The 14,742-nt window shown below is 41.1% G+C and overlaps 1 protein-coding gene across 2 annotated transcripts in view; it reads left to right on the forward strand.

The window, feature by feature from the left end:
- The window catches only part of ELP2 (elongator acetyltransferase complex subunit 2), a 120,451-nt gene that overhangs the window by 30,346 nt on the left and 75,363 nt on the right, over positions 1-14,742 (forward strand). For both annotated transcript variants that reach the window (XM_026659236.1, XM_026659237.2), the window contains exon 6: positions 6,840-6,904. In XM_026659236.1, the coding sequence (XP_026515021.1) occupies positions 6,840-6,904 (65 nt within the window). The remainder of the gene's footprint in view (positions 1-6,839; positions 6,905-14,742) is intronic.

Raw genomic sequence — 14,742 nt, forward strand, 5'->3', positions numbered from 1 at the left:
GCACATGTGTACCTTGAGTGGAATACATATAGGAAGCACGCATCTTGAAGAGCTCCAGTTACTAGACAAGGTAAATAACCATATTACAGTAATGGGGGACATATAAAGTATCTGAGCAACTCCCAGTATTTAATAGAAGTAGTGAGTGTGTTGTTAGTATGAATGCAGGTGTTTCTGAAATACTAGGAAAATAAGCAAGAGAGAGAGGCCCTCCCAAAATTGCCCTGAATGTTCAGTGGGGAAGAGATTCTTTGATAAGATAATTAAAATGTCAGCCATTTTGCATTGTGAGAAGAAGCTGCCAGCAGATATTCTTTCCTCAGGTGAATAAGGTATAAACTACCTTCTGTCCATGCATGTAAAGAACTGCCTCAGGGCATGGTTAGGCATACACTGTATAACTGCTGCATTAAGACAGCAATCCAACAGTGCCTAGCACAGCACAGAACATGTATGAATAGGTCCCTACCAAATTCATGGTTTACTTTGGTTAATTTCACAGCCACAGGGTCTTAAAATTGGTCAATTTAATGATTTCAGATGTTTCCATCTTAAATTTCACGGTGTTGTAACTATGGGGGTCCTGATCCAAAAGGGTATTGTGGGGTGGTGGTCCTAAAGCTGTTGTACGGGGGTTGCAGGATTGTCATACTCACTTCTGTGGCGTTTCCTGCAGCTGGAGGAGGCTCCCGGAGGTAGAGGTAGGTCCAATTTCCCCAGTGTTGCTGGGAGTGCCCCAGCTGGGGGCTCCTAGCTGCTAGTCAGGGTCAGTAGTGGATTAATGCATGGGACCTGTGCCCAGGGGCCCCGGACAGTTTGAAAAATGGGTGCCCTAGCTCTGGCAGGAGCCACGGGTGGAAGTCCCGAGCACCAGCAGGAGCCGGAGGAGGGGGGAAGGGGAGCAGAAGCCCCAAACTTGGGCGGCCCGGAGCCCAGGCAGGAGCCCTCGGGAACCGCAGCCCTGAGTCTGTGCACACCGAGCTCCGGCTGGAGCCCTGGGGCGGGGGTGTGTGTGGCCTCCCCAAGCCCGGGCAGGAGCTGCGGGGGGTGGCAGCCCCGAGTTCTGGCTGAAGCCTGGGTGCCCCTAGCCCTGGCAGGAGCCATGGGGGGGGGAAGTGTGGAGGGAGAGAAGGGAGCAGCAGCCCTGGAAATCGGTGTCCCGAGCTCGGGCAGGAGCTTGGGGGGGCGGGGAGGCAGCAGCCCTGAGCCTGGGCAGGAGCCACTGGGGGTGGAAGCCCTGAGTCCCCGCTGGAGACCGGCTGCCCCCAGTCCTGGCAGGAACCACGGGGTGGGAGTGTGGCAGCCCCGGAACTTGGGTGTCCTGAGCCCAGGCAGGAGCCACGGGGAGCAGCCCTGAGCTGGGCAGGAGCTGCGGGTAGTGGCAGCCCCCAGCCCAGGTCCCTGAACCCGAGCAGGAGCCGGAGGGGGTGGAAGCCCTGAGTCCCAGCTGGTGCCTGGGCACGACTAGCCCAGGCAGGAGCTGAGGAGGGAGGGAGAGCAGCAGCCTGGGCAGGAGCCATGGGGGAGAGGGAGTGGAAGCCCCAGAGCTTGGAGGCCCTGAGCCCCGGCAGGAACAGTGCGCTGGTGGGGGCGGAAGCCCCGGAACTAGGACACCCTGAGCCCAGGCTGGAGCCGCGGGGAGCCGCAGTCTAGAGCCCAGCTCTGGGGCTTCTGCAGAGGGTGTACCACCCTCTTCTGTGCTGCCTGTGGAGGTGGGTCTGACCTCTCCCCTTAACAGTCATGCAGGGGAAGGACAAGTCCTGTCCCTCCTCAGCCTGGCTGATTTTGGGGAGATCAGATTTCATGGGGCAGGGCTTATTTCATGGTCCATGACACATTTTTTACAGCTGTGAAATTGGTAGGGCCCTATATATGACACATTTAATGAGACAAATATAGGCATATTCATAGCTGTCTAGTTATGCGTTATTTAACTCTGACAGTTTTTTTTACTGTAATTCCTTCAGAGCAGACAAGTCAATTTGTTTGGTTTATGAAGTTTTCAAATCTTCTAGAACTATATACAAAAATACATTGTGCAGTTTGAAAATGCTGTCATACCCTGAAGGCAGTGCAATATGAAAAGCAGTATTTCCATTTTCACTCTGAATAATTTTAACTCAATAGATATTTTTTCCTTAGATATGTGAGTAGGTGGTTGTTGACATTAAGTTTACAAGGGTGGAAAATGACAATAAATTCTTGTGACCTGTAGTCTGAATTACTGTTAGAAATAATAAAGGGTCTGTGCTGCATATTAGTCAGTCACAGCTGTCTTAAAATTCATGCTGTGAAGCAATAGGTTAGTTCTTTGTTTATTATGGTGGTGTACTTATTAGAAATTCTCTTTGAGTACCCTAGAGGAATATATCAGTATAGCCCTGTGTATATAAATGAGAAGTAATGATTCACACTTCAAGATTTAAAATAAAGCTTGCAAACTTGTAATAGTAGTTTAAAAATGAAACTCAGAATTTACTGTGCTCAGTCTTAAAATCAGCTCTTTCTAAAGGTGATATTCCATGTAAGGCTTAATCTTGAAATGTAAATAACTGGATATTAAACATTTTGCTTTATTATAAAGGTACCCTTTTGTTTCCATAGTTAAGGCTGAGTTTAAGTTTGTATTTAAAGCAGGGAAACATCATTGTTATGTGGAAATTATATAGCATATCTTCCACAGCTTAAAGAACTTCCTCAAAAGGTAAAGAATGAATTTTCATATAAATCTGTTAATTAAGATATAAGCATTTTAAAATATCCCAAAAATTCTAAAAAGGGGACAAGTCTATTATTTTTAAAACCAGTGGATAAATAAATGCTTCATTTTTTTGTTTTTTGTTTTTTTTTGGTGGGTATAGAAATGTGAAAACGGACTTGCCTCTAGACTATATCAAAAACTCAGGCATGCAATAATGAAAAATTATTACCGGTAATTTGTTATTTTTTGAATACTAGTTATAAATGGTTTGGTCTGTGCTGCAATGATTAAGGTTCAAAATCTATCATTATGATCCAACGTCTTATTATTAAAAAAAAAAAGGAAATTCTCACTATGTTGGTGGTTGAGGAAACCTTGAAAACTTGAATAGCATATAGACTGGTGCAGTTAGTTGTGTTATCTACTTGAATCTGAAACAATACCACAGAGGCTTGGATTGCTCCTTTTTATATGAAGGTTAACTCTGAAACCTACAGGTAACTTAAATGTCATCATTAAGTCTCACTGCTGATCTTTTTGCCAGAAACAGTTAATGTGACAAACTGAGATGACTAAGAATTTAAAACTTTAGAGGACAAGATGTCTTTGATAAATCTATGGAGCCATTATGGTGCCTTCATGCCAAAGCTGTGCTGACATCTGCATCTTGCCCAAATTTTATAGTACGTACTCTTTGCATGCAGAATGACGTTTCTGAAAAATTACAAGTAATCAGCTAGCTAACTTGAGTTAGAGGCATTTAAAATTTACTCTTGAATTCTTTTGTTGAGTATAATTTCTTTGAACTCTCCAGCAAAGAAATCATCTGACGTGTGGCAGTTGAAACTGATTTATATAGATTTTGGAATTATTTTGAAAGTTTCTTGATGTTCATTTTTGATGAACTTTTTCATAACCATAACTAATCTTGCATCAATTGCTTTGTTAGAGAAGTGATACTGGAACATTCTCTGCAGGGTAAGTCATCTATGAGAAGACAACAGAAAACTCTTAATTAAAAAAAAACTGTTACAGAAGAGCAAATTATATGATTCAATGCTTCACCGGTTGACCTATGAGCAAAGAGTTGCTCTGAGCTGGTCTCCTGGACCTTGAGAATTTGCGGGAGAGTTGTTATCCTGTGGATCCCTAAGACTGCAGAACAACTCCCCTCAAGTGCTTACAGATCTCGGCAAGCCCTTTTGCCATGCAGCCTAATCACCCCATACTAATATAAGAACTGCCATAATGGATCAAACTATTGGTTCACCAATCCTAGTCACTTGGGTTCTGACAAATAAATTAGGAGTGGCTCTTCATGATCTTGAATCTCAAGCTGAAAAAATGAACAAACTTGAAAAAGTTTTACAGGTTATATTTAACTTATTGGCATGACGAAAACTGACCACTTATTCCAATGCCCATTTTCTGTTTTGTAGCCAGATTGTCATCCATTGTAGTAATTAGTTTCTTAATCCATAACTGTGTATTTTCCAGTAAAACAAAATCTCTTGACTGTATGCCAAGGAATTTATGAAATTCCCAATTCCCCCCCCCTTTTTTATCTGCTATTCTGATATGTTTCATAGATTCTAGGACTGGAAGGGACCTCGAGAGGTCATCGAGTCCAGTCCCCAGCCCTCAAGGCAGGACCAAATACTGTCTAGACCTAACTTTAGGAAAAACAATTAAATATGCACAGATACACATCCAAATCATTGTAATTTATATTTGTAGGGTTTTTTGGCAGACTCAGTAATAAAAATAATGCTGCCTCCCCCTTCGGGAGTGATATTTGTATATTTGTTAATATCACAGCACACTTAGTAGCTATCTGGGAGGCTATGAAAAGTGATAAGTGATATTAACAAATATATAAGTATCACTTTTCACAGATAGCTAGTAAGTCTGCTGTGAAAAGTGATACTTGCATATTTGTAAATATCACTTTTCTCAGCAAACCCTAGGACCCATTAAGCGAGGGGGGGAAGGTTGAAGGGGCAGGCATCAGGGGCCAGAGGCGATGGTGGGATGGATGCAAGGCTGTGGGAAGCAGTGGGGGCCAGGGGCGATGGGGATGGATGATGAGTCCCACTGTCGCGTGGCCAGCGCCAGGGCCTGGTGTCTGCTGTCATGTGGCCAGGGCCGGGGCTCAGTGCCTGCAGCCAGAGCCTGGTACTGGGGACAGGAACTGCATGGCTGGAGCCAGGGATCGGAGCCTGCTGCCATGCAGCCAGAGCTGTGGGTCAGCACCCGGGGCCAGTGCCTTCTGCTGCACAGCCAGAGCACAGTGCTAGGTGCCAGAGCCCAGGGCTGCATGGCTGGAGCCAGGAATCAGCGCCTGCGCTGTGTGACTGGAGCCAGCACTTGCTGCTTTGCGGCCAGGGCCAGGGGTTGGCACCCAGGGCCAGCTCCCACCACTGCGTGGCTGGAGCCCAGGAACAGAGCTGAGGGTCGGCGCCTGCTGCCATGCAGCTGGGGCAGGGGATCAGCGCCAAGGGCTGGGGCCGTGTAGCCGGAGCTGTGGATCGGCGCCTGCCACTGCGTGGCTGGAGCTTGGGACTGGAGCCAGGGGCCAGCACCTGCTGCCACACAGCTGGAACCAGGGGCCGGAGGCTGAAGCCCCACAGCTGGCGGCCAAGGCCTTGTGACCAGAGGGGGGGGGAAGGGGAAGGAGGTGAGTACCCACTGCCCTGTGGTCAGAGCCCGGGGCCTCATGGCCAAGCTCCTGAAGTCCCGCTGCTAGAGCCTGCCGCCCAAAACGCCTCCCCCCGAGGTGGGTCAAGAACTCACCTTGCTCCTGCAGCGTTGTGCCCCATCTCCCTCCAGAGGCAGTGCAGGGCGGCACATCCAGGAGCAACAAGGAGGGAGTGGGAGGGGCTGATGTTCCCCCTCCCCATTGCCTCCCAGGAGGCTGTCGTGGCCACTTGAAAACCCCCTGGTGGCCACATTTGAGTAACATTAGCCTAGACAGGCCAGCATCTGTGCTTTGCTTTCTCCTTAGAGGCTATAAACAGCGTAATTATGCACAGTTATAATTTACCACACAGCTCTTTCTAAATAAGCACATTTGGTGAAAGCATTACAGAGGAAATGTATTAAAAACAATAAGAACTTACACACATGCTAAAATGACCAGTTGGTCACCCCTCCCCCAACCTTGGGGTCTGGTGCTGGTGTTAGTCTTTCCAGGTCTTCCCTAAGGATTGGGGCCCCCTTTGGACAGAAGGACCTGTCAGTTTTCTGGATCAGAAAGAAGTTCCTGAGTCAGGTTATGCAATTTCTTTGCTTGTCTGTTGGTCTCTGGAGAATCCAGATTGAACCAGTATGCCACTCTCCAGGTAGTGGTACTTCTCTGGAAGTGTTACAACCTGAGTGGATTTGCCGAATCACCCCTTACTGCTCTTTGTTCTTGGATGACTGTGATCCCCTCACTTATGGAATTACATACAATCCCTAGTCTATAATGATATGTAAACTTAATACCTTAAGTATGACTGGGTTAAAAAAAAATTAGATAAGTTCATGGAGGATAGGGCCATCGATGGCTATTAGCCAAGATTGTCAGGGACGCAGCTCCATGCTTGGCGTGTTTGTAAACATCAGACTGCTAGAAGCTGGGACTGGATGATAGGGTGGATCTCTCGATAAAAGTGTCCTGTTCTGTTCACTCCTTCTGAAGCATCTGCTACTGGTCACTGTCAGAAGATAGCATACTGGACTAAATGGACCATTGGTCTGACCCAGTATGGCCATTATTTATAGTGTGTAAGATCTCCCAAAGATATTGCAGGAAATTGCCATATCTGTCATAACTGGACTTAATAGAGGTACATTGGAGACCTAAATTAGAGGTACTTGCCCTTCAGCCTCCCAATATTTGTAGCAGATACTATATATCTACAAGAACTTCCATTTTAGATGCTTTTAAATAAGAATTTTACTACTTTGAAGTTCTTACTCATCTTGCATAAAGAGCACAAAGTGGCTGAGTTAGAATGTGACATAATATCCATTATATTATTCAGTTATATTTATGGTTTCATCTTGTGCCCGTTTTTTCTTTTAATAAAGATCACAGAATGCTAAAGTTACAAGATTTAATTACAAAAGCTTAATTTTTTTTCTTTTTTTGCAGTACCAATATTAGCTTGTGGTGGCGATGACTGCAAAATTAATTTGTATATTCAACAGAATGGGCAGGTAATTATTGCTTCATATCCTGTCTTGAAGTAAAATACTCATTCTTTTCTGCTTCATTTCTTTTGATGTGTGCTGCTATTCTTTTTGGCTTCTTCTATAACTGTTATCTCTCCCTAGATAGCCATCACATAATAACAGCTTTATTTAAATTCTGTTTCAGGTATTTAGTTTTCCTGCATAGCTAATAATGGATGACACCAAGAAGGCTGAGGTGTTTAATGCCTATTTTGGTTCTGTCTTAACTAAAACAGTTAGTATTAAATGTGCTAAGCATCTGATCACAACTAACAACAAGGGGCAAGTAACACAATCCAGAATAGGGGGGAAAAGTATAAGGCCTGATGAAATTCACCCTAGAGTACTTAAAGAACTAGTTGAAACAATTCTCAGAACTTTTAACAATTATCTTCAATAACTCATGGAGGATGGGTGAGGTCCCAGAGGACGGGAGAAGGACAAACATAGCACCTATATTTAAAAAGGGGAACAGAGACATGAATCTAGCTTAGATTCCTGGAAAGACAGTGGAACAAATTATTAGACCATTTATAAGCACTTAGAGGATGATAACAGGGTGATAAGGAATAGACAACATGGATTTTTCGGGAACAAATCATGCCATACCAACCTAATTTCCTTCTTTGACAGGTTACTGTCCTAGTGGATAGGAGAGAAATGATAGATGTGGTATCTTGATTTTAGTGAATCTTTTATAATAATAATAATTACACAGTCTAATATGGCATTCTCATAAACAAACTAGGGAAATGTGGTCTAGGGGAACTTACTGTAAGGTGGGGGCACAACTGGTTGGAAAACCATGCTAAATAAAAAGTTTTATTAATGGTTCTCTGTGAAAGCGGGAGGACTTATTTAGTGGGTTTCTGCAGGGGTCTGTCTTGGTCTGATGCTAGTCAATATTTTCATTAATGACTTGAAAAATGGAGTGGAGAGTATACTTACAAAATTTGCTGATGGCACCAAGCTGGGAGAGGTTGCATGCATTTTGGAGAACAGGATTAGAATTCAGAAGGACTTCTGTAAATTTCAGAATGGTCTGAAATCAACAAGATGAAATTCAATAAAGACAATTGCAAAGTATTACACTTAAAAAAATCCAACATACAACTAAAAATGTAGAATAACTGGCCAGGTGGGTAGTACTGCTGAAAAGCATCTGGTGATTATAGTGGACGAGAAACTGAACATGAGCCAAAAGTGTGGTGCAGTTGCAAAAAAAGCTAATGTCATTCTGAGGTTTATTAGCGGAAGTGTCATATGTAAGACACAGAAGGTAATTGTTCCACTTTACTTGGCAGTGGTGAGGTCTCAGTTGGAGTATTGTTGCCAGTTCTGGGTGCCATACTTTAAGGAAAGATGTGAACAAATTCGAGAGAGTCCAGAGGTGACCATAAAAAATGAAAAAAGACTTAGAAAGTCTGACCTCTGAGGAAAGGTTAAAAAAAAGGGGGGGGGGCATGTTTAGTCTTGAGAAGAGACTGAGGGAGGATCTGATAACACTCTTCAAATATGTTGAGGGCTGTTATAAAGAGCATGGAGATCAGTTGTCCTACCTTCAGTGGACTTGGAGAAGAAGTATAATGGGCTTAATATATAGAGCAAAGGAGATTTAGATTAGATATTAGGAAAAAGCTTCTTACTTTAAGGATAGGTAAGCACTGGAATGGGTTACCAAGGAAGGCTGTGGAAACCCTATAATTGGAGGTTTTTAAGGACAGGTTGGACAAACACCTCTAAGGGATGGTTTAAGGTCCTGCCTTTGCACAGGGGGGATGGGCTAAGATGACCTCTTGAGGTCCCTTCCAGCCCTACATTTCTATGATTTCTTAGGTAATCATGAAATACAGATATGTCAGTTTCACACACAGAAATCTCAGGGTTTTTTAAATATTTCTCTCTATGAAAAGAAAACCTACCTCAGTCCAACCATTGAAATAAAGTAATTATGCATCTCTTTCCTTAAGGAGTATCCAAGCATTTAGTATATCATTTGAAAATAACGTCCTCAATTGAAAATGTAAATATCGTAGTCTAATTGAAATTACATTATTACTCTTTTTGGAATTAGGCATTTCCCATTAAAATTGCCTTCTGTGCCTTCTGAGTGCTTCTGAAAGTTCAAAAGAACCTTTGAAGCACTTGATATCCAGTAAGTTGTGACTTGTGTTCAGTATGTGTGAAAAGTAGTGTGTGTCATTTGGAACATGGAAACTTTTAATTTTTCATATAGTTAACTATCAAAAGTATTCAAATGAGGATATGGGATGGAGCTCTAATAGTGTATCTGAATTTTTAGCTCCTATCAAAACTTAAAAATGTTTGTGTCCCTCTGGCTTTTGGAAACTTTTTTTTAATTTCTTCCATTGACAAGTCATTCTGGCAAGGTCTCCCAAACATGTGGTGATGATTTTTTATATATCTTTTGTGATAGACATTAGAGACTAAATAAAAAATATTTCTCTGATATACACAACTTACAGTCTGAGGCCTTGTTTACAGTAAATTCAGACCTATAATTCACCCTTTGGGCAGCTCTACTGGGGTGAATTCTGGGTCTGAATTTGCTAGTGTTTATATACACACAGAATGAAGGATTTCGGAAAGCTGTGGCTAGAATGCTAATTTTTTGTTGGTGATGCTGCTGCATTGTGGCCAAGAATTTCAAAAGTGATTTTATTTTGTGTCTCAATTTTTGGGTGCCCAACTTAAGATACCTGAAAGGTACTTGATTTTCAGAAAGTGCCGATCAATTGGTCTTTGAAAAATCAAGCCTCTTCTAAGATATTTACATCTTCAGAGTCTGTATTTGAAGATACTTTAAACTCAGTTCTTCTGGAGCTGGGGAGGATCCCTGATTTCAGATCTCACATGGTAAAATCCTGAAGCAATACCCGCTTGAAAATTTTGGGGTGTGTTGTATGCTGGTTGGGTTAGCTGCTCAGTGTAAGGGCTAAAGAGGTCCATTGCAGCTAAAGTTCAGAAACTTGGCTCATACCCTATCCAAATTGACACCATTGGTAATAAGCCACACTACACTCCTTACAGTCATGAAATGACATGGCCAAGGCAATAAAGAAAAGGTTCAGAACCTACTTGTGAATGTTGGATTACATTCTGGGGCATATCCACTGTTTCTGTTTTTGGGCCCTCATAGAGTGGACATTATTACTAATACACAGTTTCAAGGTTTCTTGAAGCATAACCAATTTTCTTGCATTTGTTTAAGTGCAAAGTTGCAGGGTTTAAAATAAGTCCCCCACCGCCCGTGCATGCCCCTCCTCCATCCAAAAAGCTTGAGAATCTATGAACACCCAGTCGAACCTGTATGTTCCTTCTTAAAAGTATTTGTCTGTATCTTGTAACTTTAGGTAATTAATGAGATGCAATCAAATACAGTTTTTTTCAGAGTAACATTTTGTCATTTTTTTCTAAAACTCAATGTAAATTTAATATTTTTAAAGGTTTTATACCAATAGCTTGTCCTTTTTCTCACTCCCCCATTCCATTAAGACCCACTGTTACCTTCAGCTCCCTTTTTCATCCAGGTGTAGTCCAGTCATCAATTCCTGCCCACCAGGCCCAGTGTTACCAGTGTACATTAGAAGAAACCTAATTCAGTACATTTGGCGACATTTAAACTTGTTCTTACTGGTCAGTTCCTCCTCTTTCCTTTCTTTGTTTTGTGTTTCAAGAGCTTGACATTTTATACAAAGTGAGGGTGGTCCCCATCTTGATAGTGAACACAAATTAATTTTAAGAATGGTGGTCTGGACCTAAATTCACATACTTTATTTAAAAAAACAAACATCTTTTTGATCTGTATTTTAAAAGCATCTCTTACTCTCTCCTCTCTATTTCTGTTCGTTGACCTACTGCCAGCTCTGCAGATAGTTTCCCCTTTACTCCCATGTTTTCTCTTTCAGGGGCACATATTTATTTGAATAAAATGTTACGCCTCATCCTGTCTCCTTTCAAGTTAATTTGGTGTGGAAGATTGAGTTTACAGACACTGCCTCCTCCCCTAGCCAGGAAAGATCCTTCACCCTTCCCAGTCAACAGTGACTCTTTGGTGTTGAACCATCCCCCTCAGATTCTCATCATAAGAAAAATAAAGTTTTGTGTGTGGGAGGGTGGAGGACAGGTTGATAAAGAAAAGTTCAGATAAACCCTAAAAAGGGATTGTTGTCATACTCTTGAGCAAGGTGAAATCTCTGCAGCTTCAAGTCGTAAAATTCATGCTGAGAGCAATCTGAATATACTTATTCCTAAAATCAGCTAGGTTTTTGAGAGTGAGGGGTCAGATGTGAAATCCTTGAAGACTACTGTACCAAGAAATCCCTTGTAGGATGAAAGAGCATGGGGAAACTACTGTTTCTTTTTTTGTGAATCTTTGAAAGATAGTGTTGATTCAGAATTGTGGCTCCCAGGGAAGAAAAGTTATATATCTCTTCCTGCATCAGCATTCTTAACAAGGCCTCTCAAGAGAAACTTAAGGAAAACAAAAACAACGAGGCGTCCTTGTGGCACCTTAGAGACTAACAAATTTATTTGGACAACAGTATCTAAAAAATTTCAAAATTTGCATAAGGTTCTTTTTAGTCAAAATGGAACCAGACTGTTGGTATGTAAAATAAATGAGTTTGGAGAAATGGCTCAAATAAAAGCTGGGAGGAAAGCTGGCAGGAGCTGAAATGCGCACAAGTTGGACAAAGACATTGTTAAAGATGTGGGTAGTACAATGGTATCTGTGTATCCAATAAAGGGTAGAGTGAAAATACAACTACACTAGAGCAGAGACAGGATAACAACACAGAGGTACATTCCACAAAATTAGCTTGGTCTTGGATCAAGGAGTTATATAAAAACAGACATGTAGGCAAGAATAAAAGCGAGAAGTGTCTGTGTGCCAAGGCAAGAGTTTTAAAAGCAAAATTAGGTATCACAGAAATGTGGCGGAATGATCAAAAACAGCCGGCTATTGTAATATCTACTTACAAACTATACAAAAAAGAGAGAAAAGGCCAGAGATGTTGAGGAGTGAGTAGTGCTATATATTAGTGATTCCATAGAATTTAATGAGTTTAAAAATGCTGAATGGAGACTACAACACAAGTGAATCTATATTGATACAAATCCCAAACTGTAAAAATGTAAATATATTAGTAGGTGTTACTTTCAGCTTCCATATCAAGCAAAGGAAATTGAGCACTCAGAACTGAGAGAAAATCTTACAAAACAATAAGGTGGACTTTAACTATCCATATAGAAACTGGTCAAATGGCATAACAGGACACAGTTTAGAGAAACCATTTCTTGACACTTCAAATGATTGCCTCTTTCAACAACTGGTTCTAGGGCATAGGCTATTAATTAGCACACAAGAACTAATTCAAGAAGTGATGGTAGCTAAACTATGCTGAAATAGTGATAATAGTATGATTAGGTTTAACATTCAAACAGCAGGTAGAGTACTAAAAAGTGACACTAATCTTTAGAAAAAAAGATTTAAATAAAATGAGGTTAGTCAAAAGGCTGCAAATTGAAATCCTTCAAAATTTGGAATTCTTACCCTAGCTTAGCCAGTGAACAAGAGTATAAATTACAGCAGTTACTAAGAAGAGGAAAGTTAGAAGGATCAAAATGAAATTCAAAAAGTAAGTAGCTAAAGGTGTAAAAACAAACATGAGCTTCTTTAAGTAATATTGGAAGCAGGAAGCCTGCAAATGAATTGGTGGGTCCACTGGGTCTTCAAGGGCTAAACTGAGCAATTTGAGAAGATGAAACCATTGCTGAGCAGCTACATGATTTCTTTCCATCAGTCTTCATTAGTGAGAAAATTGGTGAGATTCCTACCCCCAGAACTAATCTTTTCTGGTAACAAAGGTGAGGTACTCTCAGACTGAGTTGACAGGAGAAGAGGATTTGGAGCATACTGATAATGTAAAATACAGTAAATCATCAGGCCCAGGTGGTGTACAGCCAAGAGATTTGAAAGAGCTTAAGTATGAAGTAACTGAGTTGGTAACACAAATTGGTAATTTTTCATTAAACAGTTACTCTTCCAGAGTATTGGAAAGTAGCAAATGTTTTATTTATGTTTAAAAAAGTCTCAATAGATGATCAGGAAAATGATAATTCTGTAAGTCTTGCTATCTGTCTGTACCTGGCAAATCAGTTGAATGGATAGTTTAAAAACAATAACAAAATCTTCCAGATATTTAATGAGCTTGGATTCAACAAAGAAAAGTTATTTCACGAATCTCTTAGAATTATCTGAGTGTGTCAGTAGTGACTAAAAGAGAACCGTTGGCTTAATTTATTTAGTCCTCCAAAAGGCCTTTGATAAGGTCCATGGGAAGAGGCTGCTGAAAAAGTTAGGGCAGTTATGGGTGAGCGGCAAAGTACTGTTTTTGTTTTTTATCAAAAACTGGACAGGAGACAAAGCAAAGAATAGGAGTAAGTCAACTTTAATCATGGCAAAAAATTTAACATCGGGGTGCCTCAAGGTTCCATACTATGTCCTGTGTTTAATATATTAAAACAGTGATCTGGAAAGAGTGGTTAATAGGTAGCAAAATTTGCATATGACTCACAATTATTAAAGTTATTCAGGACCATAGAAGACCATGAGACTCTTCAGAGAGACCTAAACAATTTGGGTGAATGAGCAACATGATGGCAAATAATATTCAGTGTCGTGAAATGCAAAGTAATGCACATTGGAGGGAAAATTATAACTACTCATGTACCTAACAGGATTCCAAATTAACTGTATCAACCGAAGAAAGGGACCAGGGTCATCACTGTAGACAGTTCAATGAAAATCTCTGCTCAGTGTGCAACTGCAGTCAAAAAAGTTAACAAGACGTTAGGAATGGGATGAAGAATAATACTAAAAACACTAATTCCTTTATATAACTCAGTGGTGTAACCTCACTTAGAATACTACGTGAAGTACTGGACATTCAATTTCAAAAAGGGTATTAAAGAACTGAAGGGGATTCAGTGAAGAATGACAAGAATGATCAAAAGCTGGTAAAATTCCCACGTGAAGAGAAACAATCCCAATCTACCTTAGAAAGGAGACAAATAAGAGGGAACACGATAAAAATATATAAAATTACAGAGAAGATAGATTGGGAGCTTCTGTTTTCCTTGTCTCAAAGCTGTAACAAGGCAAAATTCAATGAAATTAGAAGCTGGCAAATTCAAAACATGCAGTGAAAAATTTTCCTCCACAGTATGTAATTAAACTAGAACTCATTGCCACAGGAAGTCATTGAGACCAAGAACATAATGAGATTCAAAAAGTGATTGGATATTTATACGGATATTAAGAATATCCAGATTTGTCATAATCAGTGACAGTACAGATTTTGGAAATGCCATTAAACCTTCTGAGCTTAAGCCAATCTCTAACTATTAGAGATCAGGGTGAGACCTATATGAGGGACAGATTATTCCACATCTGCCTATTATGAGGTTCTTAAGCAGTCCCCTGAAGCATCTGGTTCTGGCCACTGTATGAGACAGGGTGCTAGTCTAGATGAACCATGGGTCTGCTCCAGTATGGCAATTCCTATGTTCCTACATTTTTATTTTATTTTTTGTATAACATGTTTTCTTGTAATATCACAGGATTCACTTCATAGTCTTTTCTCTGATCCACAGTGGCCAGAAAGCACATCTTGTTGTAGTTCTGGGATAAGGATGACATCTCTAGAACACCCCTTGATCATATGTCATTTGGTGGTCAGAAGTTAGATACAGCTTTCTAAAAAGCTTTGGATCTTAGCAAGCTCTCTGTATTTCAAGAG

This window comes from Terrapene carolina, unplaced genomic scaffold, assembly GCF_002925995.2.
Source record: "Terrapene carolina triunguis isolate 2854851 unplaced genomic scaffold, T_m_triunguis-2.0 Scaffold613, whole genome shotgun sequence".
Classification (NCBI taxonomy): domain Eukaryota; kingdom Metazoa; phylum Chordata; order Testudines; family Emydidae; genus Terrapene; species Terrapene triunguis.